The following is a 27,706-nucleotide window of genomic DNA, read 5'->3' on the forward strand; positions in this document are numbered from 1 at the left end:
CAAATCACTTGGTACCCTTAAAGTTTATCAGTCAATCGATGTGTCGGTAAACCACACACGCTCCACCGATACTATGATAAACCTTAAGTCACCCTTTACCTACCTTGTTAAGTCCAAGTTAGTGTGCTGGTTAACCACACACGCTCCACCAACGACTTAAACAAAGTGTAAAGTGTAATTTCATGGATTAGCACCTTATTCACATTTTTCCTAAAGTAATAAATTGGGGATTTAATAAAACATTTAGTTGCTTTATAATATTCATCATACTTTTAATGAGAATTTATAAGTCCTTGTCTTACCCGTTCGGCTAACGACCCTCCACCGATCAAGGAAACGGTGGGTGAGAGTGGACACCCATTAAGTTGCCATTTTATAGGGAACAACCTTATACCCCCCTTATAGACAGGCTTCGTGAATGAGGCGTACTAGCGGTAAGACGACTTGCTCTTATACATACATACATACATACATACATACATATATATATATATATATATATATATATATATATATATATATATATATTATGAACTTATAATATTATAAAGTATAAGGGTTGAATTTTAACATTTAAAATTCTAAGGGTTGGAACTAAAGTTTTAATCAAGACTTTACTTGTTCCAAAACTTGAGGGCAAGTTTTGTAAACTTTCAAAACTTTTCATTTCTTATAACTTATGAGTTTAATTGAGTAATAAAAATGAAGACTCTTCATTTTTATAACTCTAGTGTTCTTTTAATGGCTTTAATAAAAGTGTGACTTTTGATCTTCCATAACTTGAGGACAAAGTTATGGACTCCATTAAAACACATTATGAACATGAATTAAACTACCATCAAGGTTACAAGCAATTCCTATGATCATCTAATCTTCATAAGTTCAAGAACATGAATATGAACACTTTCAAGAATCAAAAATTACACTTAAAAACTTTGTAATTTTGATAATTGCCATTGCAAATGGATTAGCATAACCATTACACCATCTAAAACAAGTTTTCAAGTATCAAAACAGTTTAGGGCAATGTTTCTAGTCCATTTACAGCAACAAAAGTCGAATTTCTGAAAACTGCAGCCTCTACTCGTCGAGTGCAAGAACAGACTCGACGAGTAGCTTGCATTTTTTCATGGACTCGTCGAGTCCCCCCATGGACTCGGCGAGTTCATACGAGCAGAAAACAGAAAAACAATTTTTTTCAACAGTTTGCACAAAAAATCAACAAACAAACCTAGGCTCTGATACCACTGATGGATTTTGAGCATTCTAACACTTCCTAAGTGTACATGAAACCCTAATAACCTTGGATCTATGTTTGTCTAATTATCATGCAAAGTTGAATTCCAAGGTTATATTCCTATCTAGCATACATGGGGAACACTTTTTAACTTGAATGAAAGATAGAATAACTTACCTTGTTGTTGCTTATGATCCTTGAAACCTTGTGAGCCTAGCACCCCAAGTGTGATGCCTCAAATGCTTCACACAACACCAAATGCTTTTGGAATGACTTTAGAGAGAATACACACTTCTAAAATCGTCCTAGCCCTCTTGTTTCTTATGTGTAGCCGATTTTGGTGGAGAATATATTCCTTATATAGTGTTGACACATCTAGGGTTACACCATGTAAACCCTAATGTGTCATGACTCTTCATTTCCATGACCCATGGGTTTGTAACTCCCATGGAGCATCCTATGGGTTTAACCCAACTTGATAATCCATGGAGCCTCTTAGCCCACTATACAAGTTATGGATGATTTACACAATCAACCCATATATTTAATTAGTTATCTTTTGATCACTTAATTAATTCTTGATCAAACTAATTAAATAATATTATTAATATATTAGAACTTATAATATATTAATAATCCACATGTGTTATTTCTCTCATTTAGTCTATCCAATTGCATGGTGCCATGCAACCCAAATGGACCATGTCGGGTCGGGTCAAGTACATACCAGAAATAGTTATGGACTTAGACACCTTATCCAACATTTACCACCTCATACTTTTATTGACGAACTCTCTTATGGTATTTCTCCATGAGGTCCTTGTTATTCTCATACGGCTAGTAATCCTCATAGTGCCTTTGCAAGTCTGGAGTCATTGTAGCCACCATGATGCACGTAACTTTGGTGGCATCATTATAGTGTTTCTTGTAGGCGACCATTTCTTCAGGAGTGGCCTCCACTTTGCCGATCTCATCTAATGGTCTAACGATGATACATTCCTTATCCTCAAAACGAAGGGCCATTTTAATTTTGTGCATCTAATCGTTATAGTTGGTTCCATCTAATTGCACCTTAGAACAGATGTTCAACAAGGAGAAGTTGTTGTTGTTGTTGTTGTTGGAGGAGGAGGATGAGGAGGAGGAACCAGAAGCATCAGTTGGAGTAAACATCTTCAAAATAAAGATAGTTTTAGTTAGATAAGAATAATCCTCAATATAACACCCAAAATGAAATATCAAGGTTAGGATCCAACTAAATAATTCACAACTTAGAAAAGCGATGTCATAATCTAATTGTAAATTATACAAAGGTAGGTAAATGACGATTTACCAATTTTTCTATCGAAAAACAAAATTTGAACAAATTAGGCTTTTAAATGAAATTCCTAGATATTTTGAGATTCATTGAACTTTTCAATGGAATGTTTAATCTCGATTATGCTCTTCCAATTGTGACTGGGACATTGAGGATCACAAACAAGATGTGAATAACCATGCAAATTAGCTTGGACTCTCGATGTCATTTATCATCACATTTTAATGTGTTGGTTAACTATATGTGCTCCATTAATCAATGATAATTTTCGAGACACCCATTGTCACTCTTTATTAATCCATATTAGTGTGTCGGTTAACTACACACACTTCACTAACGACTTATAAAGTGCAATGTGCAATTTAATGGTTAGCATACAAATTCACATTTTCCTAAAGTAACTAAGATTGGGAATTAAAATAAATGTTTAGTTAATTTTTAACTCATTATACTTATTAACGAGAAATTATTTGTCCTATCAAACCCGTTCAGCTAACGACCCTCCACCAATCAAGGAAGCGGTGGGTGAGAGTGGACACCCATTCAACCATCATTTTATAGGCAGTTTCCTTATACACCCCCCCTCCTTATAGATTTGTTTCATGAATAAGGCGTACTATCGGTTCGACTAACTTGTCTTATACATATAGTAATATTAGACTTTTAATGCTGCATATAGTATACGGGTGTATTTTTAAAACTTTTCAAAAAAATACTAGTTTAAATTTTAAATTTTCAAAATTAAACTTTTAATTTAAATTTAAAATGAACCCCATAATATTTGACATTAATTATTAAGTTCCATTAATATCCAAATTCATTATTTAACAATTTAAAAAATCAATCATATTAATCACAAAACAATTAATCAAGTTAAATATTAATCTTCTAATTTCTAAGCATTCATATTATCATGATATATTCACTAAAATTGGATTTGGCAAATATAGCAGATAATTATCCAAGAAATCAGATTAGGCAGATTTGCGTTTCGGATCTGACTAAGCTCACGTCGTGAGTTGTAACTAAACCAAAACTTGGTTTCTTTCTCGATTCACTAATGTGAAATTACATGAAAGAAAATGCTAGGCTCTGAGAGTGATTTGTGAAACATGCATATATGACTCGAAAAAGAACATGATGGTAAATCTCCTATGAAAACATGACATCTTTCCTAGAACAAATAATGATTTTAAGCACTAGATTGAAAAAGTTAGTACAATTGTACTAATATCAGTTTAAATCAGACTAGTTGTATATTCAAATCCCAAACATGGATGGATTCCAATCAAAAGGTATGAAGTGATAACGAATTGTCATTAATATGTGTAAATTGAAAGCATAATTAAATTGACATCAGTTAACTCTATGGTCTACAGATTAGATAGTGAAGTAGATACGAAAACTAACATTTAGTTCAAACAATACAAGTGTAAGTTGTGTGCAAAATAAACAAACAATATAATAATAAAGAAACTAAATTAATTACTCTATTAGTATAGTATTTTGGTTCAAAAATTTTATCACATAGGTTGTGTGCAAAATCAGTCATCAATTCTACATACAATCAAGTAGTCCGTTAGGGCTTGGCAATCATAACTATGGTAAAAAAATCGAAAGGACCTGGAAAATTTTGACTTTTATTATGAATTTCTAGCAAAATCAATATGGAGATATGGAATGGGAAATTAATTTGACTTTAGGCAGTAATTAAAAATTCGGTTCTTATGCCCTAAGCGATTTAGGAAGTAATTGAAAATAAATTTGTTCTTATCCATCGCAATAATATAAGAATGGGAATTTGACAACTAATTGAACAAAAAGCCCATAAGTTTTTTTAATTACCTTCGTTGAAGGGGCTGCAGAATATGGCGATGTGGAGGAAGTTAGAGAAACTTGGCAAAATAACATTCTTTATGAAGAGGGGAAAGAGTTTTGAACATGAGGAAAAATGTTGATTCATAACTGTGGTTGTAGATAAATGACTCCAAATATATATATATATATATATATATATTTCTCCCATTCGGCAAATTATCTTTTCTGTTTTATGCTCCTCCTATAATTCTCATTTCTTCTTGGGTAAAATAGTGGATGGTGGTTGTAGATGTGTTAATGGAGATGATATATGGGGAGGGTTTTGTTGCGTAGAGGATGATTTCAACTGTGGTGATGAGTGGTCGGCGGTTTGTGTATGGTGATCGTGATGTCAGCTGATGATGTGAGTTAAGGAGTTGAAGGCAACATGAATTTGACTTAATATAACTGATCCAAGAGTTAAGGGAAGTTCCATAAATATCAGATTTTACTGTTTGTTGATAAAATACTTGTATATAAAATTTGAAATTACTCCTATAGATTTGATTGGTTTACACTTTCACACAATATTTAAAGTTCATATATATATATATATATATATATATATATATATATATATATATATATATATATATATATATATATATATATATATATATATATATATATATATATATATATGAACTTTAAATATTGTGTGAAAGTATGAATCAATCAAATTTATAGGAGTAATTTCAAATTTTATACACAAGTATTATATATATATATATATATATATATATATATATATATATATATATATATATATATATATATATATATATATATATATATATATATATATATATATATATATATATATGTTCAGGTTCATTTGAGACCATGTTAATTTTGTGAGACCGTGATATCAAATCTAAAAATAATTTTAAAATGTAAAATAAAAGGAAAAATCCAAAAAAAAAAATTAATTATTATTTTCGGAACATTATTTACCTAAAAATAATAAAAAAAATTACCGTTTTTTTTTTAATATGTGAAAAATTCTAATAGAATATTACACTGTACATTTCTAATATGATTTTTAGAATGTTTAGAATATTCTTCTAGATTTGTCAGATATGTAGAATATTCTAAATATTCTACTAAAATAAGTAAAAAATGTATTTTTTTTGTATTTGTTTTTTATTTTTTTGGTATTTTTTATTTTTTCTGGAAAATATATATTCCGAAAATAATATTGGAAAAAAAATTTCAAAAATTTTCAATTGTTTTGCATTTTAAAAATGTTTTTGTTTTATCTACGAAATGAGTGGCTAAGATTGCGTCTCACGGTCTCACAAAATTAGGCTGTCTTACATGAACCTAACCCTATATATATATATATATATATATATATATATATATATATATATATATATATATATATATATATATATATATATATATATATATATATATATATATACTAGGTGTGAGACCCGTATGTTATATGTGTTTTTTATAAAACAAAAAATTAAATATGAAAGTTTAAATAAAATTTTATTTAAATTTGAAAATTACATTTGAAATTTAAAAGGAAACATATTAAATACTATATGACTACTAATATTGTAATTTATTAGTTACTAGTTGTGAAACCTGTATATTATACAGGTTAATTACAACATAATGTTAAATAGGAGCGATTAAATGAGAAGTTTATTTGAATTTGATATATGAAATAAGTGAAAATTATGAAGAAAAAACATGCAGAAAATAAATTAATTAAAATTATGTGTTTAATTGTTAGACTCGTATACTAAACGAGTTATTATAATAAAATGTAAAATACAAAGGTTTAAAGTGTAAATTTATTTGAAATTGAAACTGAAATTTCAAATTTCAAATTTCAAATTTGAAATTAATCGTTATTATAGTAGGTTTAATTTATGGAAGCTAAATTAATAATAGAGTGGAAATGAATAATGAAGTAATTGACAAGTGGAAAATAAATATATTTCAAAAATTATGACAAAATGACATGTGGCCAATTAAATGAGAGAATGACAAGTAGCAATAACATTTTCATTTATTATGGTAGATTTCAAATAAGCCAATTATTAATTGAGGTGTAAATATGATGTGTTAATTAAGAAAATATTTAAAAAAATAAGAAAATGACAAATAGAAAAAAATAATTATTCAAAAATACCAAAAAATGACATGTGTCTAAGTTAATGAGAGAGTGACATGTGTCAAAATTATTTTCATTTATTAGAGAGAGTATATATATATATATATATATATATATATATATATATATATATATATATATATCATTATATACTTATAAAGGAAGCATTTTATCTTTGACCACATTCATTTGAAACTCCCATGACTTTTCAATTTCTTTCTAATAATAATTATAATTTGGATAATTAGGTTAAATAAATATCAAACCAAAAGTGTAGTCATATATAAACTAAATTTCAATATTAAAATAATATTTTTATTTCTACTTATAAAGTTATGTTTTTTTTTAACTTTTAACATATTATACTTTTATTAGTTTTAATGTATTCTTGAATGTAAACCATTATCATTTTACAGATAAAATTTTGGAAGATAATTTGTATAAAATACTTAAATTATTGATTTTAATATAACATTACATGGTCAACTTAAATATAAGTTTTAGTTTAACTTAAACAACCCAAATAATATTTTATAAATAGTTAAATGTAACATCCCAAAATTCAAGACTAAAAAAATTTCTTTTAATACAATATTACTTAAGGTAAAGATGTCGATTCAAAGCATAATCAAAGTAATAGTTTTCAAAACACATGTTCATTATCAGAGTACTACATCCCAGGCTGTCTAAAATATGGTGTGTGCCATGCGATCATCCCGAGCTCCATCATCCGCTACCGGAAGTACCTGAAACCAAAACTGAAAACCGTAAGCACGAAGCTTAGTGAGTTCCCCACCCTACCACATACCATGCATAGCACATACTGCACATACTGGGCCACGCCTGCTATCTTGGGCCTCGCCCGATACAACGGCCCCGCCGCTCCAGGCCCCGCCTGGCTTCGAGCCCCGCTCGGATACAGATCTGTTCACTTAGGCCTCGCCTGTCACAGGGCCCCGCCCACTAACATATAATAGCTCATACACATATCACATAACATCACATAAGTTAAACATATACTAATAGCTCTTGCTCTAAGGCCTCGCCTATCTCTGGACCCTGCCCGTGTCCTGCTACTGATGAGTCATGGAACCTCGTCCATACTCCTGCTGATAGTGAGATACGGGCCCAGCCCACCCTCACTCTTTTCCTAACTTGGGCCTCGCCCCTGGACTGCTGCTACTGAGATGTGGAACACCATCCACACTCTGCTATTGGTGAGATACGGGACCTCGCCCACACTCACCTCCCTACCAGGCACATACAAGTATCACACAGACAAGTATAAACTATCACAAAAACCAATTCTTGGGCACCCGCCCTTTGTCATTGGACCTCGTCCGAATATCATACTAGTATACTGTGCCTAGGGCTAACCCCCGGGTCTTCTACTCATAACTACATGGGCCGGCATTGTGGCCTTAGACCCATTCACACAAAGGGAAACTCACCTGCACTGGCTGAACTTGCTGATGATCCCACTAGCTGCTGCCCAACCACTCACTGAACTCCTGCTCTACTTGCTCCCCGAGCTATCAATATTAATGCAACACTTAGTATAACTGACCCCCGACAGTTAACCAAGTCAACTCTAGTCCAAGTCAAAGTCCTGGTCAAAGCCAACCTTCCAGGTCAACCCTACTCGCCGAGTCCACCTACTGACTCGCCGAGTTCTTATGCTCAAAGTCCTTCTAATAGCGACTTGACTCGCCGAGTCAACCCCTGACTCGCCGAGTCTACTGATTCCCGAATCCTAACCTGATCAACTTACTGAGTCCTGGCTCGACTCGCTGACTCGAGTCTTAACTCGAAGGGTTTGGGACCACGCGGCCTGACTCGTCGAGTCCAAGAACAGACTCGCCGAGCACAAGGCAATCTCCAACCAACTCACCGAGTAGGAATATCCAAATACTGAATCTGTTAACAGTGTCTCGGCCCATATATGTAGTTCATGTCTTCTTGCATGAATATCTTCTTGGCCTATGAACGGCACTGGAGTAGGAATATCCAAATACTGAATCTGTTAACAGTGTCTCGGCCCATATATGTAGTTCATGTCTTCTTGCATGAATATCTTCTTGGCCTATGAATTACAGCATAAAGCATACATCGTCATCTTTACTTCTTAGCATGCCTCTTAATCGAGGGTAATGACGTACTCTTGGGAGCTTTTATATTGTTTTCTCCGGTTCAACCAATATCGCCGGACATACAGCCTCTAATTTGCATTAATCAATAAAAACATTAAAAAGATCCATATTCAGATGTATCATATGTCTTGATGACTTGCAAAAAGATCCATGCAACATAAAAACAGCCTTTATATTAAAAAGAGACTTAGATGAGCATGCATCCAGCATATGGAACAGAAGGTTTCCGAGACAAGCCGAACTGATTGAACTCAGATGCAAAGCCTAAGCACGAAAAATAAACAACAAATTCAAAAAGCCACAAATAATTCCAATGTGGATTTAACCCAATGCATAGTCTATATAAAAAGGTATTAACCAAATGGTTTTTATATAGTAGTCAGGTAGAATTGCCTTGAGTGTGTTGACTGCTTCCAGATCATCGGAACTCCTAAATGCAGGAAACGGTCCAAACGTTATTATCGATAATTGTCCAATAGAAAAAATGGAAAAAGGAAATACAAGATTAGCATGCATCAATATGTATTAGTAGGATTTCAAATCTCGCTCTTCAATTCTGTGATGGTACAACGCAAACTCATAAGACCATGTGCTGCCTTCCTTCACTTTAAATATCAAATTTTGTTTCATATTCTACAATTTAAACACTGATTCTTGTTGAATTTATAAGAGACTGGTATTTTCTGATTCAATTATTGTCGGATCAAAGTTCAAAAATCCGATCAAAATAAAACAGTTTATGGACGAAGAAGAAGAAGAAGAAGAAGAAATACTTCTTACAACAGTTCTCTGCGAATCGGCTCCTGCTCTCGGTGCCTGTGTTATTCAAGGTTTGTAGGTAGATATCTTGGTCAGAAAAACACAGGATTGAATTCAAGAAGTGATATGGATCCAACAATACGCAGGCCTTTCAAGGAAGAAATGCTGTGTGGAAGACGAGTTATTCCTGTACACTTTATATTTAACTCTTCTAAACACTCTAAACTTCCAAGTTCCTCTGGCAATTTCTCCACCTGATTGCAAAAGGGGAGATCTAAATATCTCAAACGTTTCATCTTACAGATGCTGTTTGGAATATGCTCTAGAGAGATACACTTTGTTAGGATCAGCTTCTCTAAACATTCCAACTTGCCAAGATCCTCAGGTAACTTCTCAAGAAGCACACAAGATTCAAGTTCTAGAGATTTCAAATGCTTCAACATGCAAATGCTATCCGGAAGACATCTAATACGTGCAGACAACAAATTTAGCTTCTCTAAACATGCTATTTGGCCAATATCGTCGGGTACCTCCTCAAGAAGCAAACAAGATCTAACTTTGAGAGATCTCAAACGTCTCAACATATAGATGCTATCTGGAAGACGTCTAATACCTGTGGACAACAAACTTAGCTTCTCCAAACATTCTAATTGGCCAAGATCCTTGGGTAACTCTTCAAGAAGCCGACAAGATTCAAGTTTGAAAGATCTCAGATGCTTCAACATGCATATGCTATCTGGAAGCCGTGTAATATGAGTAGACAACAAGCTTAGCTTCTCCAAACATTGTAACTGGTCGAGGTCATTGGGCACCTCTGGAATACAGCCATGGAATGTAAGTTCTCTTAGGTGTTTTAAACCACAAATGCTTCCTGAAACACTCTCAAGTTTTGTGCAAGGCTGAAGATTTAGAGAGACACTCTTTTGACCATTTTCGGTCGATGGGGGATGTTTTTCAAGATAAAAACAGGTAAACTGTAGCTTTGGCAGATTATCACGGGAGTACCTTGGGAATTTTCCCAAGGACTCCACAATCACGTCTAGCTTAGGTAAAGAAAGAAGCTGAAGCTCAAGCGGTTCCAATTGTTTGATAAACGAAAAAGATCTGAACCTTGAGCAACCAATTAAGTTCAAGTATACAAGCTTTTCTAGAGATCCAGCAGGCGCTTGAAGTTCTCTCAAATCATAACATCGATTAAGGTTTAACCTCTCAAGATTCGGAGTCATATCAAGGTTGAGGGTCCTCAACTTTGAGAAACTAAGGTCCAGGAACCTGAGCTTCTTAAGAACCTGTCATATGCAAAAAAGAACAAATATAAGATAAGATGAGTATTGCAGTATGAATGGACATCATTTAAATGAATCATCATGCAAAAGACATATCAACCGTTGTACCTTTCTTTCCCCGCTTTCCCAAAGTTTTGTGATTCTGCTGCTAGGCAGTTCAAGTCCAACAAGGTTATTTGCTTTAAATGCTTGTGGTAAAGACAAAACAGGGTAACCCTCCCAACTCAGAAACTGTAACGCATTTGGAAAGTATTGTTTAACTTGATCAAACTTCCGATGGGTACCAAAATAGTCATCATCTATCTCAGAGAGCAAAAGAACTCTAAGTTTCTGCAGATTTCCAAGCCCTTTCATAACGATTTCAGGACTCAGTTCCACCTGCTCCAGTCGTATACACGTTGTCGCATCAGTACCCTATAATAGTCCAAAAGCAGCCACCATAAAACTTGTGTCATAACTAATGAAAATGTGTTAGTTTTCTCCAAAATACAAGTAAATTTTATCCTTACCGCATTACGGGACAGCATATCTTCAATTTCCTCGCGAATCCAGAGCCGGCTGTGTTTGTTGGGCTCACGGGGGTGCGATCGCCGAACGATATTCCTGCCCAATTCTTCTATCCTGTCATGCATGCTCAAACGCTGATTTGAGATACTTATGAGAGATTTTTGCTCAAGTACTGTTAAACCATATATAGCATGTAATCCACAGCTTTCAAGTATTCTAATTGCATCCTCTTTCTGCAACCCCTTCATGAAACATGCAACATCTAGAAATATTTCCTTGTGATCATCCTCTAGGCTGATATAGCTTAGTTCCAATTTTTTTAGAGTTTCTTGACTCGGAATCGTTTCTAGTCTTGTTAGTGCATCCATCCATAGAAACTCTTCTTTACCACGCAGAAACGAACCCAATACTTTGATCGTTAGAGGAAGACCAGCAGCATAATTAACAACTTTCTTTGACAGCCCTTCATACCCTTGAATTGGAATAGATCGCCCAAATGCATGCCTACTAAAGAGGCAAATTGCTTCCTCATCCGACAAGAAACTGACATTATGAATCATATTCACTCTGTGTGCTGTCAGCACTTGCTTGTCTCTTGTTGTGATGATGATTCTACTTCCGCCCTTAAACCAATTAGTTGCACCGGCTAACGCCTCAAGCTGGTCAGCATTATCAACATCGTCTAGAACAACAAGAACTTTTTTACCAGGAAGACGCATTTTCATCATGTGTTTCCCGTCATGAACACTGCTTACATCCATGTCTTCATCCTTAAATATATCTAAAAGGACTTGTTTTTGCAACCAACGCATACCCGACACTCTTGAAACTTCCCTGATGTTCTCTACAAAGCTTTTACCTTCAAAATGAAAAGATACTTTATCAAAAATAGCTCGGGCCAAAGTTGTCTTCCCAATGCCCCCCATCCCCACGATCCCTATCATGCGAACATCATTGTTCCAACCAAGCCCTAAAGATGACTCCAGGTCTAGCATCCGGGGTTCCATGCCTATTAGATTTTCATCATTGCTCAAATAAATAGGGCGTAACTTGAGTAAAATTTGTTCAACAATTTCATTGATGACTTCAGCTTCTTCCCTGTAGAGTAAAAAAGCTTTCTCAAGATCCCACATCAAAAATTCGTTTTAGGTCTATAACATACAATCCTCTGCCTAGTTATTCCATGTTTCATCTATCTAGAAGACTCAATTTTGAGTTATAATTTGACAATACAACATGAAGATGACCTCTCTACATCACTAGAAATACACACACCAAAGAATAGTAATGCAGATGTATGATTAAGAAATTAGGTACCTGTTTCTCATATCCCACCCAACAAGATGCCCCGCTTCTTCCACCGCCTCTTCCCATTTTCCAACCTCTTCGTTGCTATGCTTCGAGAAAGCTCCTCCAACTTCCCCAATTTGTTTACGGATTTCCGACAGATCCACGTCATAATAGATTGGGTAAGCAATATGTTCGATCTTTCTCTGGCACTCCATAATCTTTTCAAGTTCCTTCAAGCACCAAGACGAAGAAGCATAGTTTTTGGAGAAGACAATGATAAAGAGCTTTGACTCTTCAATTGCTTTGAATAACTCGTCTATCTGTTTTCCTTTCTCAAATTCCTCGTTATCCCTGAAGGTGGGAATACTTAGCTGCTTAAGAGAACCGTAAAGACGATCAACAAAGGTCCTACGTGTGTCCACTCCTCTAAAGCTCAGAAACACATCATACTTAAAACTCTTCTGATTGGATGATGTTGAAGATAACGCCATTAAAATCCTCTGAAAAGGTCGTCTTATATAAATCGAAGCTTTCTTTGGGAAATTCCTAAGAAATAATTGCAAAGAGACTACGAATTAGACGCGTATGTGTGAACCACACAACATAATAAGCCGCGAGGAAGATCGGAGGAAGTATGAAATGGGTGAGATGTGACAGCCCCAAGCCCCAAGCCCCAACCATATATTTCCTCCGCTATTAGCTTTTTTAACTTCTAAATATTAGTATAAAGACAAAATTTCAAAAATGGTCCCTATGGTTTTCAAAAATATCAAGTTTAGTACCTAAGTTTAAAAAATTTCACAGATGGTCACTGTGTTTCAAAACTTTTAATATTTGGTCATTTCGGCTCACTTCGTAAGCATTTCACCGTTAACTAATTTTTTAATTTTATATTGCAGGGGTAATTTCATCATTTTAGTTGTAACCTTCTCTCTTAAAAAGAAATTGCATGTCCGATTTTTGGGCAAACCCTTTACCTTTATCAGTCGTCATCTCTCTTCTCCCTTCCACTATTGCTCGATTGTTGCACCCTTCACGACATCCAATCGCTTCTGATTCAAAGATGGTGACTTGCAGATGTGGGAATGAAGCAATGAAGATCATTTCATGGACGGATTGTAACCCTGGAAGACAATTTTGGAACTGTACAACATATAGGTTCCTTCGATGATCTGATCCTCCTATGTGTGCTAGGGCATTGGTGGTGATTCCAGGTTTGATAAGATCAATGAACCGATTGGAAGAGAGGGTTGCCATTGCAAGTGCAGAATTGCGGAACTACCAGCTGATGTTGTTTTGTTCATAGGTGTTTTTTTTGTATTATTTTAATCTCTAAGTGTCTTGTGAAGGTTTGGATGGTAATGGAGTTTTGGTTTTTGGTTTGTAACCATTGCAGGGAGTTTTTTTTATTTTAATCGAATAGGGGGTTTTTTTTGCTTTCAGTTTATGTAGGGGGTTTTGGAATTGGTGTTGTTGTATTTGGTTTGTGTATCAGATTAATGTGTAATGGAGTTATAATGGTAATGGTAATGGAACGTAGTTTGTAATAGTTGATTGTTCAATTTCTTGAATGTTTTTGAAATGCAATTGTTAAGTGTATTGTAAATGCTCATTTAAGATGGTTTTGATTTGCAATTGAAATGTACAATGTTATTAATTGATCTGTGAAGGGTAGTACACAAAACAGATTAATTCATTACCAAAATGTGTATACTGCATACACACCATTACATGCAAATTTTTAAAGTTCTTAACACAACCATCATACTAAGTTTCAAAAGACCTACAACAGAAGCTTGACTTAAGTTTCAAAAGACCTACAACACAAGCATTACATGTAATTCCTGAAAAGTTCTTAACACATCTTCAAACAATTACACATGACTTTAGTTTTAAAAGACCTACAACACTAGCACCAAGTCCAACTACTAAAAATACTTTTCAGCCCCCTCCAACTTCACCACTACCTCCCTACCCTTTACATGTTCTGGAATTGTGCCCTTTGTTATGACACTTAGAACAAGTGACTGCCAGATATTTCCTGTTCAATCTACCAGCTTGGCTGTTTGGCTCATCAACACCCATTCTTCTCTTCTTCTTAGGCCTTCCAACCTACACATATTGATACACTATAGTTAAAAATAAATTCATTCCATGTTCACATGTTTATTATATAATTGGTTTACTTGAAATACAAACCTGTGTTTTATGTTTTGGTGGAAGTAAAGTGAATAGGCAGTCACTTTTAGGCCACATTGAACGTCCATTCAATGGATCAATTTTGTTGAAATACATGGCTTTCCATGTTGATAACCTATATAGCAAGGATAGACCCATTCATCAACATATGGGGCATTTTCACCATTTTCAATTTTGTCCCATATAGCACAAACAGCATGTCTACATGGGAAACCTGTAATCTCCCAAAACCTACAACTGCAACTTTGGACATTCAAGTTTACCACATACTGGTCTTGCCATGTGCTTGCCACTTGGTACTTTCCTGCCCCATTGTATTTAGCCACATACTTAGCTGTATCAGTCTTAATCTTTTCAAACACTGTAGTTGCAGTAGGGGTTAGAAGTCCTTCACACTTATCTATTTCCTTTTTCACCACACATAACCTCTTCATGAGATACTCTCTAATATACTCTAAGCAAGTAATAATAGGTTTATCCCTACCTTCATCTAGCTTAGAATTGAATACCTCACAAAGGTTATTCAATAAATAATCAGTATGTGCGCTTCCTGAATAATAGATATTAAGAGAAGACAATTACACATATAGTAAACACACAACAGGGAAGATTAACATTTATCAATAAATTTCTAGAAACTTACCACTAAAGTGAGATTTAGCCCAAGTGTTTGTCGGGATCTTACACGCCCAAGCATGAGCCTCTTCATTGATCTTCTTCAACTCATCCATTGCTCTGTTAAAATGATTAACTTTGTTGCTCTACCACACTCCCAAAGCTGGTCACTTAAGTCTTTTCCTTTCCACTGTTTCTTCATGTTTTCCTGGATATGCCTCAAACAGAACCTGTGTTCTGCACTAGGGAATACCTTCTCTATTGCGAGTATTATTCCCTAAACAAAAGTTAATGTATGCAACATCAGTTACCCAAATGTATTTAGAAATGGTACTAAAAAAAGTTAGGTGATACACACCTTTTGTCTATCAGAAATGAATGTAACGTTTGAATTTGCTCCTAGATCCAGATCTTCTCCTAACAATTCCAAGAACCATGTCCAACTACTTGTTGATTCTGTCTCTACCACTGCATATGTCACAGGGTATATGTCATTGTTTGAGTCCAACCCTACAACAGTTAACACTTGCCCAAGGTAAGGGCCCTTCATGAAAGTGCCATCCAGACCTAGAAAATCTCTTAAGCCAAATTTGAATGCTAACTTCAATGCACCCAGACAGACATATGTTCTTCTAAAAGTTCTTGTGGTAATAGATAGGGAGGTTTCTGGATACACATCAATCCGAACTGTTGTACCAGGATTAGTGTTGAGTAGCTCCAACACATAATCCCTCAAAATCCATACTTTACTTGGTAGTCCCCACTAATGATACGTTCAGCCATTGACTTTGCCCTAGCAACCTTTCGCAATGACATTCCTACCTCTAGTTTCTTGCACAACTCTTCGTGTAAAGCTTTCACTGGAATTTTAGGGTTACTCTGAATTTGTTGAACAATTAAGTTTGCTACGTATCTGGAAGTGCAAGCTTTAACCGCCCTTGTTTGCAAAACATTTATGCTCATCCTGTACTGTTTTTACCAACCAATCCTGATTTTCATTAGCCCTCGATATTTGGACTGCCCATGGACATGTACCTTTATTGGCAATTACATTTTTACCCTTGCACTTTGCCCTACTTCTAGTTGAGGGCCCACCACCATCAACTACTTTAGATGGCTTACTTACAACACCTTTACATATCACCCTAATCCAGATCTTGTCATTTTTTTGCTAGGTATAAAGACCTGCTTGTTGTTGCAGTGTGTGAGTTCATGTATTTTTTAACATCACGCTTGGTTTTGAAGACCTGGCCAATCTGAAATGGTTTTACATGAACCTCTCCATGTGAGCATGTACTTGACTTATTCAACTCTTTTAGCAGTCTCTTCCTATCATCTTCATGAAATCCCGCAAATTGATTATAATTAGTGGCAATAACTTCCAACTCATCATCAACCATGTCATTCACTTAATCTTTTGAATGATTGTTCAAGATTCCATGTTCATCTACATCAACAGAATTATGGAATTCACTCATGTCTACATCTACATCAAATTGTATGTTAGACTCATCCACATTATATTCACTGTCATCAGAATCATCTCCACTATCCTCAGAACCATGGCCACTCTCAGAATAGAAAGCCTCTCCACTATCATCACTCACCATATCCTCTAGATAATCCACTTCTGGTTGTTGTTCAAATGAAGTTTGAACATTAAACTCAACATCATAATCAGCATAAAGTGAGTAATCCTCTATAAATGGTTCACAGTCATCAACTATTGCAGTATTAGCTCCATCATCAGGTGGGCAGCTTGGTTCCTGTACATGGTAAGTTCCCAATGGTTCTTCAATTTCAACTGCACTAGTGATCACTTCTTCTTGAGTTTCAAGTTCATGATTCACCACTTCCTCTTGAATGACATGACTTTGTTTGCTAGCTTGTGACTTATAAATGGCATAATTCTCTTTGAGTAATCATGCCCTTCATCAACATCTAATACTTATGATTGTTCATAATCAGGGTTCATAGACTTGTTTAGATCAAGCTTTCTACTACATGATTCTGCTTTTCTCCTACAAGGTTTCTTTCTATTCATTTCAGGTGACACATTATCAGGCTCCAACTCTTCAATAACAACTTTAGAATGAGACTTGTAATTGTTGGATTAATGTCTAAGTCCATAACTATAATTGGTAAGACTTGACCCGACCCGGCATGGTCCATTTGGGTTGCATGGCATTATGCATTTGGATAGACTATAATGAGAGAAATAACACTTAAGGTTTGTTAATATATTATAAGTTCTAATATATATTAATAAGATTATTTAATTAGTATTGATCAAGAATTAATCTAGGATTAATTAAGTGATCAAAAGAAGACTAATTAAATATATGGGTTGATTGTGTAAATCATCCATACTTATATAGTGGGCTAATGCTCCATGGATTGCCAAGTTGGGCTAAAACCCATAAGATGCTCCATGAATGCTCCATGGTGTATTTGTACCCATGGATCATGGAAATGAAAGGCTATGAAAATTAGGGTTTACATGGTGTAACCCTAACTATATAATGATCTTATTCTTGGAGAAAATTGGCCACTATGGATAATAGGAAGGGTAGCCGATTTTCATGAAGTGTGAAGTTCTCTCAAGTCATTCCATGTGTATTTGGTGTTGTGTGAACCATTTGAGGTGTCATACTTAGGGCACTAGGCACTCAAGCTTCATGAAGACATTCAACATCACAGAGGTATGTAATTCTAACTTGATATATTCATTTGAATCAATGTTATTATGCTAGTTAGGATGAATACCTTGGAAAGATCATATTTGCATGTATAATAGAGAAAACATAGATCCAAGGTATTTAGGGTTGCATGTACACTTAGGAGTGTTAGAATGCTCAAAACCCAACAGTGGTATCAGAGCCTAGGCTTGCTGTCTCTTATACTTGATGCAAATGTGTTTTTTCAAAGTTGAATCTGTCCAGAACATAAAACTCAACGAGTTTATGCCAAAAACTCGATAAGTTCTTCATGTTGGGAATGAACTCGATGAGTTTCTCAAGGAACTCGATGAGTTTTGGGTGCTGACAACTTGTTGTTTGCTGTTTTGGCTGGAATTAGACTAGGAACATTACCCTAAGCTGTTTTTGAACTTATAACTTGTTTTTGATGTGGTAATGTTCATGCTAATCCAATTTCAAAGGTAATTGTCAATAGATTCATGTTTTGTATTAGTTTAAAAGTTATGCTAATTACATGAAAAAGTTTGATGTGAATTATCTTTGTTCATATGAGTTGCTTAGATTAATAGATAAGTTAATTGATTATGTGTTTTCAATCCATTTTAATCTAAGAGATGATTCTAAAATGTGTTTGTGTAACTTATCCTCAAGTTACATGAAAGGTCACATTTAAGTTTCATAAAAACTCATAAAATTTGGCAATGGTTACAAAAAATGAAGAGTCTTGTCCTCAAGTTATGGAGGTTCAAGAGTCACTTCATTAAGTAACAAAATGTGTAACCTTAATTAATTCCATAAGTTACAAAATAAAGAAAAGTTACATTCTTTTATTGGTTTGAAGTCTTCCATAACTTGTCCTCAAGTTATGGAACTTGAAGAGTTTTTTAATTAAAACTACTTTAAACACATAAGTTATGAAATTAATTAGTTTTGAATAGTTTCAAAACTTGCCCTCAAGTTTTGGAGTTTGAAAAAGTTTTCACTCATGAATACTTCAATTCCAAGTTAACCCTTAGAATTTTAAAAGTTAAAATTCAACCCTTATACTTTATAATATTATAAGTTAATAATATATATATATATATATATATATATATATATATATATATATATATATATATATATATATGTATATATAAGAGTAAAGTCAGTCTTACCTTTAGTAGGCCTCATTCATGAAGCCGGTCTATAAGGGGGGGGGGGGGGTATAAGGTTACTACCTATAAAATGGCAGTTTAATGGGTGTCCACTCTTACTCACCGCTTCCTTGACTAGTGGAGGGTCGTTAGCCGAACGAATAGGACAAGGGTTATAATTCTCCTTTCATTAAAAGTATTAATGATAAATACTAAGTAACTAAACCTTTTATAAATACTCAATCTTAGTTACTTAGGAAAAAGTGAATAAGGTGCTAATCCATGAAATTACACTTTGCACTTTGTTTAAGTCAGTTAGTGGAGCATGTGTGGTTAACCGGCACACTAACTCGTATTTAACAAGGTAGGCAAAGGGTAACTTAATATTTATCATAGTATCAGTGGAGTGTGTGTGGTTAACCGGCACATCGATTAAGGGGTAAATATTAAGGGTACCCAATATATTTGCATGGTTACTTCACACCTTGTTTTGTGATCCTCGGCGTCCCAGTCATAAAACCTGAAGGGCACACTCGAGATTGAAACATGCCATTGAAAATTTCAATGAATCTCAAAGATCTAGGAGTTTCAAAACCAATTAAAACCTAATAATACATTTCGTTTATCTTGGTGGAAATTGGTGAATCGTCATTCACCTACCTTCAAATATTTTATAGCTTGGATTACGGAATCCCTCTTCCAAATTATAAAAGTATTGTGTTGGGTCCTAGCCTTAATATTTCATATTGGGTGTTATATTAAGGACTTTAAATCAACTATCTTGAATATCTCCCAAAAAAGATGTCTGGTTTAGACATTTATGATCTTCCCAAATCTTTTGAAACAAGCTTTCCTAAATGAAGATGATATCCCATGGAAATCATACTTCTTTCACCTCCTCCAATTATTCTCCCTAACCCACAATTACTGAAAAGTTTAAGGTCACTCAAGCCCTATGTCACACCCTAAAACTGGAAAGGCGGAAACGTTCTGGGGTGGAGGACGTCATGTCAAGTATCACAACATATGCAGTATAGTAATCAAAGTACAACAAGCATTGCATTAATAGTAAATTTTTTTACATAAGTTACATTTCATAGCAACATCAAATTAAATACAGAACATAACATAGATGCAGCTCGGTTCTAGGCTGACTTCACAAAAGCTCCCGGGATGTACCTGTCTATCGATGACCTGAGAATACAAGTTATTTTAAAAGCGAGTATCAGCATTTTTATAATGTTGGTGAGTTCATAAGTATTTAGTGTCATTTGTATAAATACACATTTTTATTCAAAATAACTTTATGAAAGATAGTAATCTAGAATCTACGGTGTATTAGCGTTCTTTCCAGAAAATCCTATATTTTTCTAAATAAAAGCAGTCTTCTACCAAGACCCGATAGATTTATGTTTTAAGGAGTAATTTTCCCCAAAATACTGTCATTACCATAATACAGTTTTGACTTTAAAGGAATTATGAGAAAATCACAAGTAAAAATACTAGGGGAAAATAACATATACCTCAGCAGTAATACTGCTGACTAAAGCAAATGAAAACATAGACTCCAGGGGAGTATCGAGTGAATGATACACCTGGCTCAGTCTAACACAAGGAAGCACAAACTCCAGACAGTATCGAATGAACGATACAGCTAGCAAAGTCTAAAACAAGGAAATACAAACTCCAGACAGTATCGAAGGAACGATACAGCTAGCAAAGCCTAAAACAAGGAAATATAGACTCCAAACAGTATTGAATGTACGACACAGGTAGCAAAGTCTAAAACAAGGAATACAGACTCCAGACAGTATCGAATGAACGACACAGCTAGCAAAGTCTAAAACAAGGAAATACATACTCCAGACAGTATCGAATGAACGACACAGCTAGCAAAGTCTAAAACAAGGGGTGAATGTGAACTCGTATGTAACCATGCTGATCGACGATAGAGTATCCGATGACCCTCCAGGTCACGCGTAAAGGTAGTGGCATTATGTCACCCATGGGCCTTACCGGCGCGAACTGTAGCTAGCAGTCAGGGTGTGGTAGTGTCGGTCCTGTATAGATCTATACATATGATGTTCGCTCTCCTTCCCGGAGACTCTAGTTACACGGCGATGGCGCTATGATGCGTCGTAGAGGGAAATAGTGTGTCACATTCTATCTAAAGTATTATAATATTAGTATAGACTCCCAAGTGAACTGACTCCTGAGTAAATCTTCTTACTAGAGAGAGAGGTAGTGAGAGAGATAGAGAGGGAGATAGAGAGAGAGATAGAGAGAGAGTAAATAGAATCTCCTAACTATTCCTATAATAGTTACTAATGTTTCAGGTATATGAATGATGAATGGAAGGATGCCCTTACTACCCAAAGGAAATGAACTAGTTGATGGAAACCTTTATGTCTATATAGGTATACATTATATATAACTAAGATTTAAACGACCTTCAGATGGATAACCAATACCCACCAGACCACATCCCAACGAGGAAAAGGAAATAGGGCGAACTAGCCGTTCTAAGTCCTTTAAACATTATTTATATAACTATACAAATATAGGCATGCATTTAACGAAATAAGAGCATAGAAGAAAACTTTGGTAAAACCTTTGGAAAATCTTTACAAATAAGAATTTACGCCTTGATGTCATTTTGTAAAACAAGCTTTGAAAACCTTTGGAAAACCTTTGAAAAACCTTTCATAAACAAGCTTTGAAAATGATTTGATAAAATAGTTTAAGTGAAGAAAACCCTTGTTTGAAACACTGATGTAACAGGTTTTGAAGGAAAACATACAGCATGAAAGATAGTTTGAGAAGGATCTAAACAAGTAACAACGTTTTGGAAAACCATCTGAAGTAATATACTTGGTAAAACAGATGAAAGTGTAGTAAATCCTTTTGCATGCGGGTTATTAATCACATATGATTGATATGATAACTAGCATGTTTCAACTTGTATTCCCTCCCCCATAAAAGCATTTAAAAACATTTAAAAGGTTAATTCAGGGGTATGAACTCACCTGCAGCGAGTGGATCGGATGGAAGTGTCGGTTGAGTGCTCGGTGTCAAGTGAAGACTTGAACACACTTAATGACCCTAGTAACATATGAAGACATATGTTTACATATAATTAGTGAATATAACACTAATTAAACACGTATAAACATCATAATGCGAAGAAAACACTTTGGTCATGTGCTAGGAGGCTATTGGGTTGCAATAAAGGAGTGTATGGCTTTATACGGAAATGTATGATCAAATGACCATGTTTGTTGGAGTTTACGGACCAGGGGAGTTTACTCCTGGCCATAAACTCTCAATTGGGTCTCCAAACAAGTCTTAAAACTACTATAACTTAAGTGGTTAAGTGCTCCAAGGCCTAAACAAGAGATTGGGTGAGTTTAAGGTCCAAAAATGGTCTTGTGTGGAGTTTATGGACTGGGGACCACTTCCCCATGAGTTTACAGCCGTAAACTCATGGCATGAAGTGCCAAATCATTTATTCAAGTCCCTAACTCATTGAGGTATAATTCTAGGTTAATGTCCAAGGCTAGGTGAAGTGATTAGGGCACATTTTGCACCATTTGAGGGAGTTTACGGCCTAAGAAGATCATGGGCCATAAACTCTCATTCAACCCTTCAAAACCTAATGTTTAAGGTCCATAACACTTCAAGGGTATGATCTAAGCTAGTCTCTAAGCACAAGGAAGGAGTTAGGGGCATTTTGGCACCCTTTTTAAGGGTTTACGGCCTAAGAAGTTCTTGGGCCGTAAACACCTTGTTCATGCTATTTTTGGATGATTTCAATGGTATATGGACATGTAATAAGCTTTAACACAACCTAGGGTAAGAGAACTTACAGTTTGGGGACAAAAACTTGAAGATTCTTAGGAGAAATCGGGTCTTGAAGAGAGAGGGTAGAGAGAGATTGGAAAGAGTGTAAATGAGGTTCACTCAACCCTTATATAGGGTGAGTTTACTGCCCCAGAGTTTACCACCCAGAAACTCTATATTATGAGGTTTATGACATGATTTTTGGTGTTAGGGCTTTAGTGGTTACTTTCTAAGACTTGATCGTTAAGTGTGAAAAGCTCGTAATACTAAAACGGATTTTAAATTTGCTAGAAGATGGCGGAAATGAATTTGACTTCCAAATGAAGTGTTTGACTGTAGAAATTATATATATGAAATATTCAGGTTGTCACACCCTATTGGCAAGTAAAAGTCTATGTGTGGTCACATCTTGGAGATGTAGTCACATATTGACAAGCCGGGTGAGTTGGGTGTCAAGTCTCGAGAAAGTTGGTGGTTCAATCAGTTTCTAAGTCACATTGTGAGTTTCTTTGGGACACCTATGAAACAGACTATGACAAGACCCTTAATGATCTTATCTATTTTCTAAGATCAACTTCCGAAAACTTTGTGGACATTGATAATGATGACATTGGATATCCAGTAAAGCCCTCTCTTCCCAATGGAAAGGGATCGACCATAGTCAACTCAGTTGACCAAATGGTAAAGAGAGAGGCTAAGTCTGAGATAGTCCCATTATCAAGGGTCCATTGCTAAAGGAAGCGGCATTGGTTGCGAAGCTATCAATTTACCTAAGCGTGTTAAAGTCAATAAGTTTGACTCTACTTCAGGTAAAGTCTATTATCTAACTCTGCTAAGTTTCTATTCTAAGATTCTTGATACATGATGTGACTGGGTCACATGGTGATGTTTTAAGAATCAAAGAAAAGCGAAGAAACTTAAAGAAAGAATATGTTGAATCTGATCGCGTAGATGGATTTCTATCGCATAGTTTGAAGATCGGATTCTTGAGCTACTTAGGAGTTTTGAGATATTGCTTAGGAATAGATAACAACAAGTTTTCATATGGATTGTAAGGATAAATTTTTTTGTAAAGTTTCAAAATAAAAGGAAATTTTTGTTTTTTATTTATTTTATGTATCCTTACAATGGCGTTTGTGGAAAATTGTTGCTTATAAGATTCCACTGATAGCAATATTGGAAAGTGAATTTGATTCTTTCATTTGTGGTAATGTCTAAATTTACCAAATAAGGAAAGATCCTCATCACCCAAGTTTCAATTGGACCGAGACTTGGAATCATGCAAGTTGTATAGCATGATGGATGATAACTTTCGAGCATTGGAAAATTTAAGACTAACTACTTGTTCACATGTATATATGAGTCAAGTGAAGGACTAAGGGATCGAGTACACATTCTTGTGCACTGGTCAAGTCCACCACAAAAGATCGATAACATTATTCGTCATAATTTACTCTAGATTAGTAAATATTGTTATACTTACAAGCTTAAGTGTAATTCTGAGACATCGGAAAAGGTTCCAATGTATGGTAGAGCGAATAAGAAGAATCAATTTAGGCAGAAAGAGAAAAGTTTCTCAAATCTGAAAAGATGGGAGAGTACTTTAGTATCATGTTTTAAGACCATCTTAATGATTTTGAGACCATATCACAATTCATCCTCTAAGTGCATTATGATAGTTAAGAAGAGGAGTTATGAATTGTTGAAGTGCTTAAATCAAGAAGATGATTCATACTTCGTTCCAAAACAATTCTTAGAGTTATACTCTAACAATGTAACTTGAGTGACATGTCTTAAAGAAGGTTTAAAACACTTGTCAAATGTAAGAGTAAAAGTTTTCTACTCTTGTACATTTGAAATTGGTAAGTTGTGATGTTTTGGATAAAACAAAGACCAACTAAGGCCAATTGTGTGAAGTGTTTGTCTTGATTAGAATCCACACTATCTCTTGAATATCTGACAAGTGAGTCTTATATGTCAAGAGGACAGTGGGAGTCTTTAAGGTCTTGAAAGTCTCAAGAACTAATCAAGAATAAAACCTTAAGTTCTTCACTAGCACACGAATTGATGTTTATAACCTATCGTGTTGACATACTCTGTGCCCATTCCAATTAAAGTTGGCGTTGCATATGAGTTCTTAGAGTTCTCAATTGGTTGCATAACAACTTGGAAGCAATGGCAGGCCCTTGAGCTGCCAGATAGCAAGAAATTAAGATTGAGTTTAGTCCATATGAGTGTGGATTTGTCATTATCCTTGTCTTGTGACTATGGTTTTGACAATTCACATGGATAAGAACACATACACCATTAAATCAAAGCTAGTGGGAGCATAAGTGTTATGCTAATAATCATCATGTTAGTGAGAGCACGATAATTATGATAAGTATTGCAAGTTAGAAATGTTAATTATAGAAAATAAAAAGTTTCAATTGGGAAAGAGTTTTGTTGCTATAATTAAAGGAGAGGAAATTATACTTCATCTCAAATCTATAAGCTTAGATCATGAGATTTTAATCAATTTAGTCAAGTATATATATGAATGATATGTTGGAATGGCTCAGCATAAGAAAATTCTATATATGGGTCCATTATTTGCGTTCTAAAATTCGATTATGATTACGGCATCCCTTTTCATAATCTGAATTATGAGAACTTGGCAAATTGAAATGGAAATATTATAGCAAAAGACTGGTCTAGTCTTTATATAAGACATCATGAATCGTGTCCCATATGCTTCAGATATATGATCGATTACATGTGCTATATTCATTCTTTCTAAAATTTTCCAAATGCCTGGGGCATTAAAAGGGAAAAGGTCTAGAATTGGATATGACTAAAAGGATTAAGCAATTGTTGAGGACAATCTAAGGTTTACCAAAGATTAGTTGCTCAAGGACAGTTGGAAGTATAATGTTAACTCTTGAAGGACCATATTGACATAATCTGTAAGGAGGCAACTCTTGTTCAGAAGTGATAGTCAAAATGGAATATGGAAATGTTTGAAAGTTAGAAATTATTCAATCTGTGTAAGAATAGGAAACTTAATGCAAGAAGGATGTTTCCAAGGAGCTGATCTCCTTTGGAATGCTATGTAATGGTTGTTGTCAAGTCTTTCTGACTTTGTGCATAATCATTACAAGAGGATCAATGCATATAAGTTTAGAATCTAACACATTTCAGTAAATGACATGAATTTGGAATTCTTGCATTTGCAGTAAGGACTTGGGACTGTGAAAAGAGGATCATTGGAGTTATGTTCAATTGATCTAATTCACAAAGTAAAGATCATAGACAAATATAGTATGCATACTTGGTGTATGGCATGACTAGTGTTTAGAAAACATAGTGTACATGCTTGGAGCTTGGGACAACTATTGTTTTAAATTCAAGAATAAAGTTGATAGCTGAAACAGTATACAATGAATAATGTGTAATCATATGGTGATAAATAAAAGGTGTTTCATTTATGTTCATAGTTTTTGATACCATATTAGATTCAATTATTCTTGTGTTTCATTTTGCATGTTTTGACTTCCAGAATAAACTAGCTTATTCTTCCGGAATGACTAAGTTATTCAAACCATCCACAGTCGGTCATATGTTGGAAGTAGATATGAATCAAGACTGTCATGGGTTGGCTTGTAGAGGTCTAAGATGTTGGACAAAGGGCTACAACACTCATGAGTGCTCATAAGTTCTAAGTATTGGATTCAACCCGTGCTCATTGGAATCACTTCATGGATTTTATCACGAGTGATCATGAGACGATAATATCTTATATTCTTCAAACCTAGAGATATGAGTTGTTACTATGAGTTGGTTGTACATTGATTGCACAAAAAAGCATTCGGTAACTCGATGTTATAAAACGTGCCTTTGTGTATGATTCAACAAGTAGTAGAACAAGCCATATGAGTCAAAGTTTATCCATTCCTTTTACCTTCGGGATAAAAGCGATATCTGTGGGCCCCTCGATGATTTGGTGATGACAAATGTAAGTGCTCGGCCGGGCCTGGACTGATTTGATTTGTTCAATTAGTCAGTTGTCATAAATCAGAAATCGGGAAACAACAAATGGATAGAGAGAATGATTATAATCCATGTCTTAGTCCATATGATATCTAGAATGGAGGAATATATGATCCCTTATCTAATGAACAAGTCATTGACAAAGCTCAGAGATCATCAGCAAGGTCAGAGTTCGACAGAAGCTTTTGAGAGCTACGATTGCCAGTTGGTTCTTGAAGTCATACTTACAATAATATTTTTAGACTTATCCAAGTGGGAGACTGTTGGATTAATGTCTAAGTCCATAACTATAATTGATAAGACTTGACCGGACCCGGCATGGTCCATTTGGGTTGCATGGCATCATGCAATGTGATAGACTATAATGAGAGAAATAACACTTAAATTTTGTTAATATATTATAAGTTCTAATATATATTAATAAGATTATTTAATTAGTATTGATCAAGAATTAATATAGGATTAATTAAGTGATCAAAAGAAGACTAATTAAATATATGGGTTGATTGTGTAAATCATCCATACTTATATAGTGGGCTAATACTCCATGGATTGTCAAGTTAGGCTAAAACCCATAAGATGATCCATGGATGCTCCATGGTGTATTTGTACCCATGGATCATGGAAATGAAAGGCTATGACAATTAGGGTTT

At 34.8% G+C, this 27,706-nt stretch overlaps 2 protein-coding genes across 14 annotated transcripts; both read right to left on the reverse strand.

The window, feature by feature from the left end:
- Nucleotides 1-7,104: 7,104 nt before the first annotated feature.
- On the reverse strand, nucleotides 7,105-13,211 carry LOC145041770 (TMV resistance protein N-like). 13 transcript variants are annotated; one of them, XR_013680426.1, is made up of 7 exons: nucleotides 12,563-13,211; nucleotides 11,248-12,343; nucleotides 10,847-11,152; nucleotides 9,474-10,741; nucleotides 9,087-9,123; nucleotides 8,435-8,957; nucleotides 7,105-8,075 (listed from the first exon to the last, which is right to left on the reverse strand). XR_013680426.1 is itself a non-coding variant. In XM_078989944.1 (4 exons), the coding sequence occupies exons 1-4, from the start codon at nucleotides 13,024-13,026 to the stop codon at nucleotides 9,545-9,547; spliced, it is 3,063 nt and encodes a 1,020-aa protein (XP_078846070.1). In that variant the 5' UTR covers nucleotides 13,027-13,211; the 3' UTR covers nucleotides 7,105-9,544. The 13 variants fall into 13 exon arrangements, 1 of the variants encoding a protein (XP_078846070.1); XR_013680425.1 differs by having other exon boundaries at nucleotides 9,467-10,741; XR_013680417.1 differs by having other exon boundaries at nucleotides 8,435-9,123.
- A 1,295-nt stretch (nucleotides 13,212-14,506) lies between these two features.
- LOC145039574 (uncharacterized) lies at nucleotides 14,507-16,749 on the reverse strand. Its single transcript, XM_078987609.1, has 8 exons — nucleotides 16,535-16,749; nucleotides 16,100-16,313; nucleotides 15,708-15,950; nucleotides 15,580-15,626; nucleotides 15,378-15,469; nucleotides 15,005-15,284; nucleotides 14,735-14,849; nucleotides 14,507-14,647 (listed from the first exon to the last, which is right to left on the reverse strand). Exons 1-8 carry the CDS (start codon nucleotides 16,747-16,749, stop codon nucleotides 14,507-14,509), a joined length of 1,347 nt encoding a protein of 448 aa, XP_078843735.1.
- Nucleotides 16,750-27,706: the final 10,957 nt, after the last annotated feature.

The sequence above is a fragment of the Lactuca saligna genome, chromosome 4 (genome assembly GCF_052625555.1).
Source record: "Lactuca saligna cultivar CGN05327 chromosome 4, ASM5262555v1, whole genome shotgun sequence".
Taxonomy (NCBI): Eukaryota; Viridiplantae; Streptophyta; class Magnoliopsida; order Asterales; family Asteraceae; genus Lactuca; species Lactuca saligna.

Coding starts and splice junctions, on each gene's coding strand:
- LOC145041770 (XM_078989944.1), bottom strand. CDS start 13,026: ATGGCGTTATCTTCAACATCATCCAATCAGAAGAGTTTTAAGTATGAT. Junction 12,344..12,562: donor GGGTGGGATATGAGAAACAG/GTACCTAATTTC, acceptor TTTACTCTACAG/GGAAGAAGCTGAAGTCATCA. Junction 11,153..11,247: donor ATATGCTGTCCCGTAATGCG/GTAAGGATAAAA, acceptor GGACTATTATAG/GGTACTGATGCGACAACGTG.
- LOC145039574 (XM_078987609.1), bottom strand. CDS start 16,749: ATGGTTGATGATGAGTTGGAAGTTATTGCCACTAATTATAATCAATTT. Junction 15,627..15,707: donor TCATTTCTGATAGACAAAAG/GTGTGTATCACC, acceptor ACTTTTGTTTAG/GGAATAATACTCGCAATAGA. Junction 14,648..14,734: donor CACCAAAACATAAAACACAG/GTTTGTATTTCA, acceptor CAATATGTGTAG/GTTGGAAGGCCTAAGAAGAA.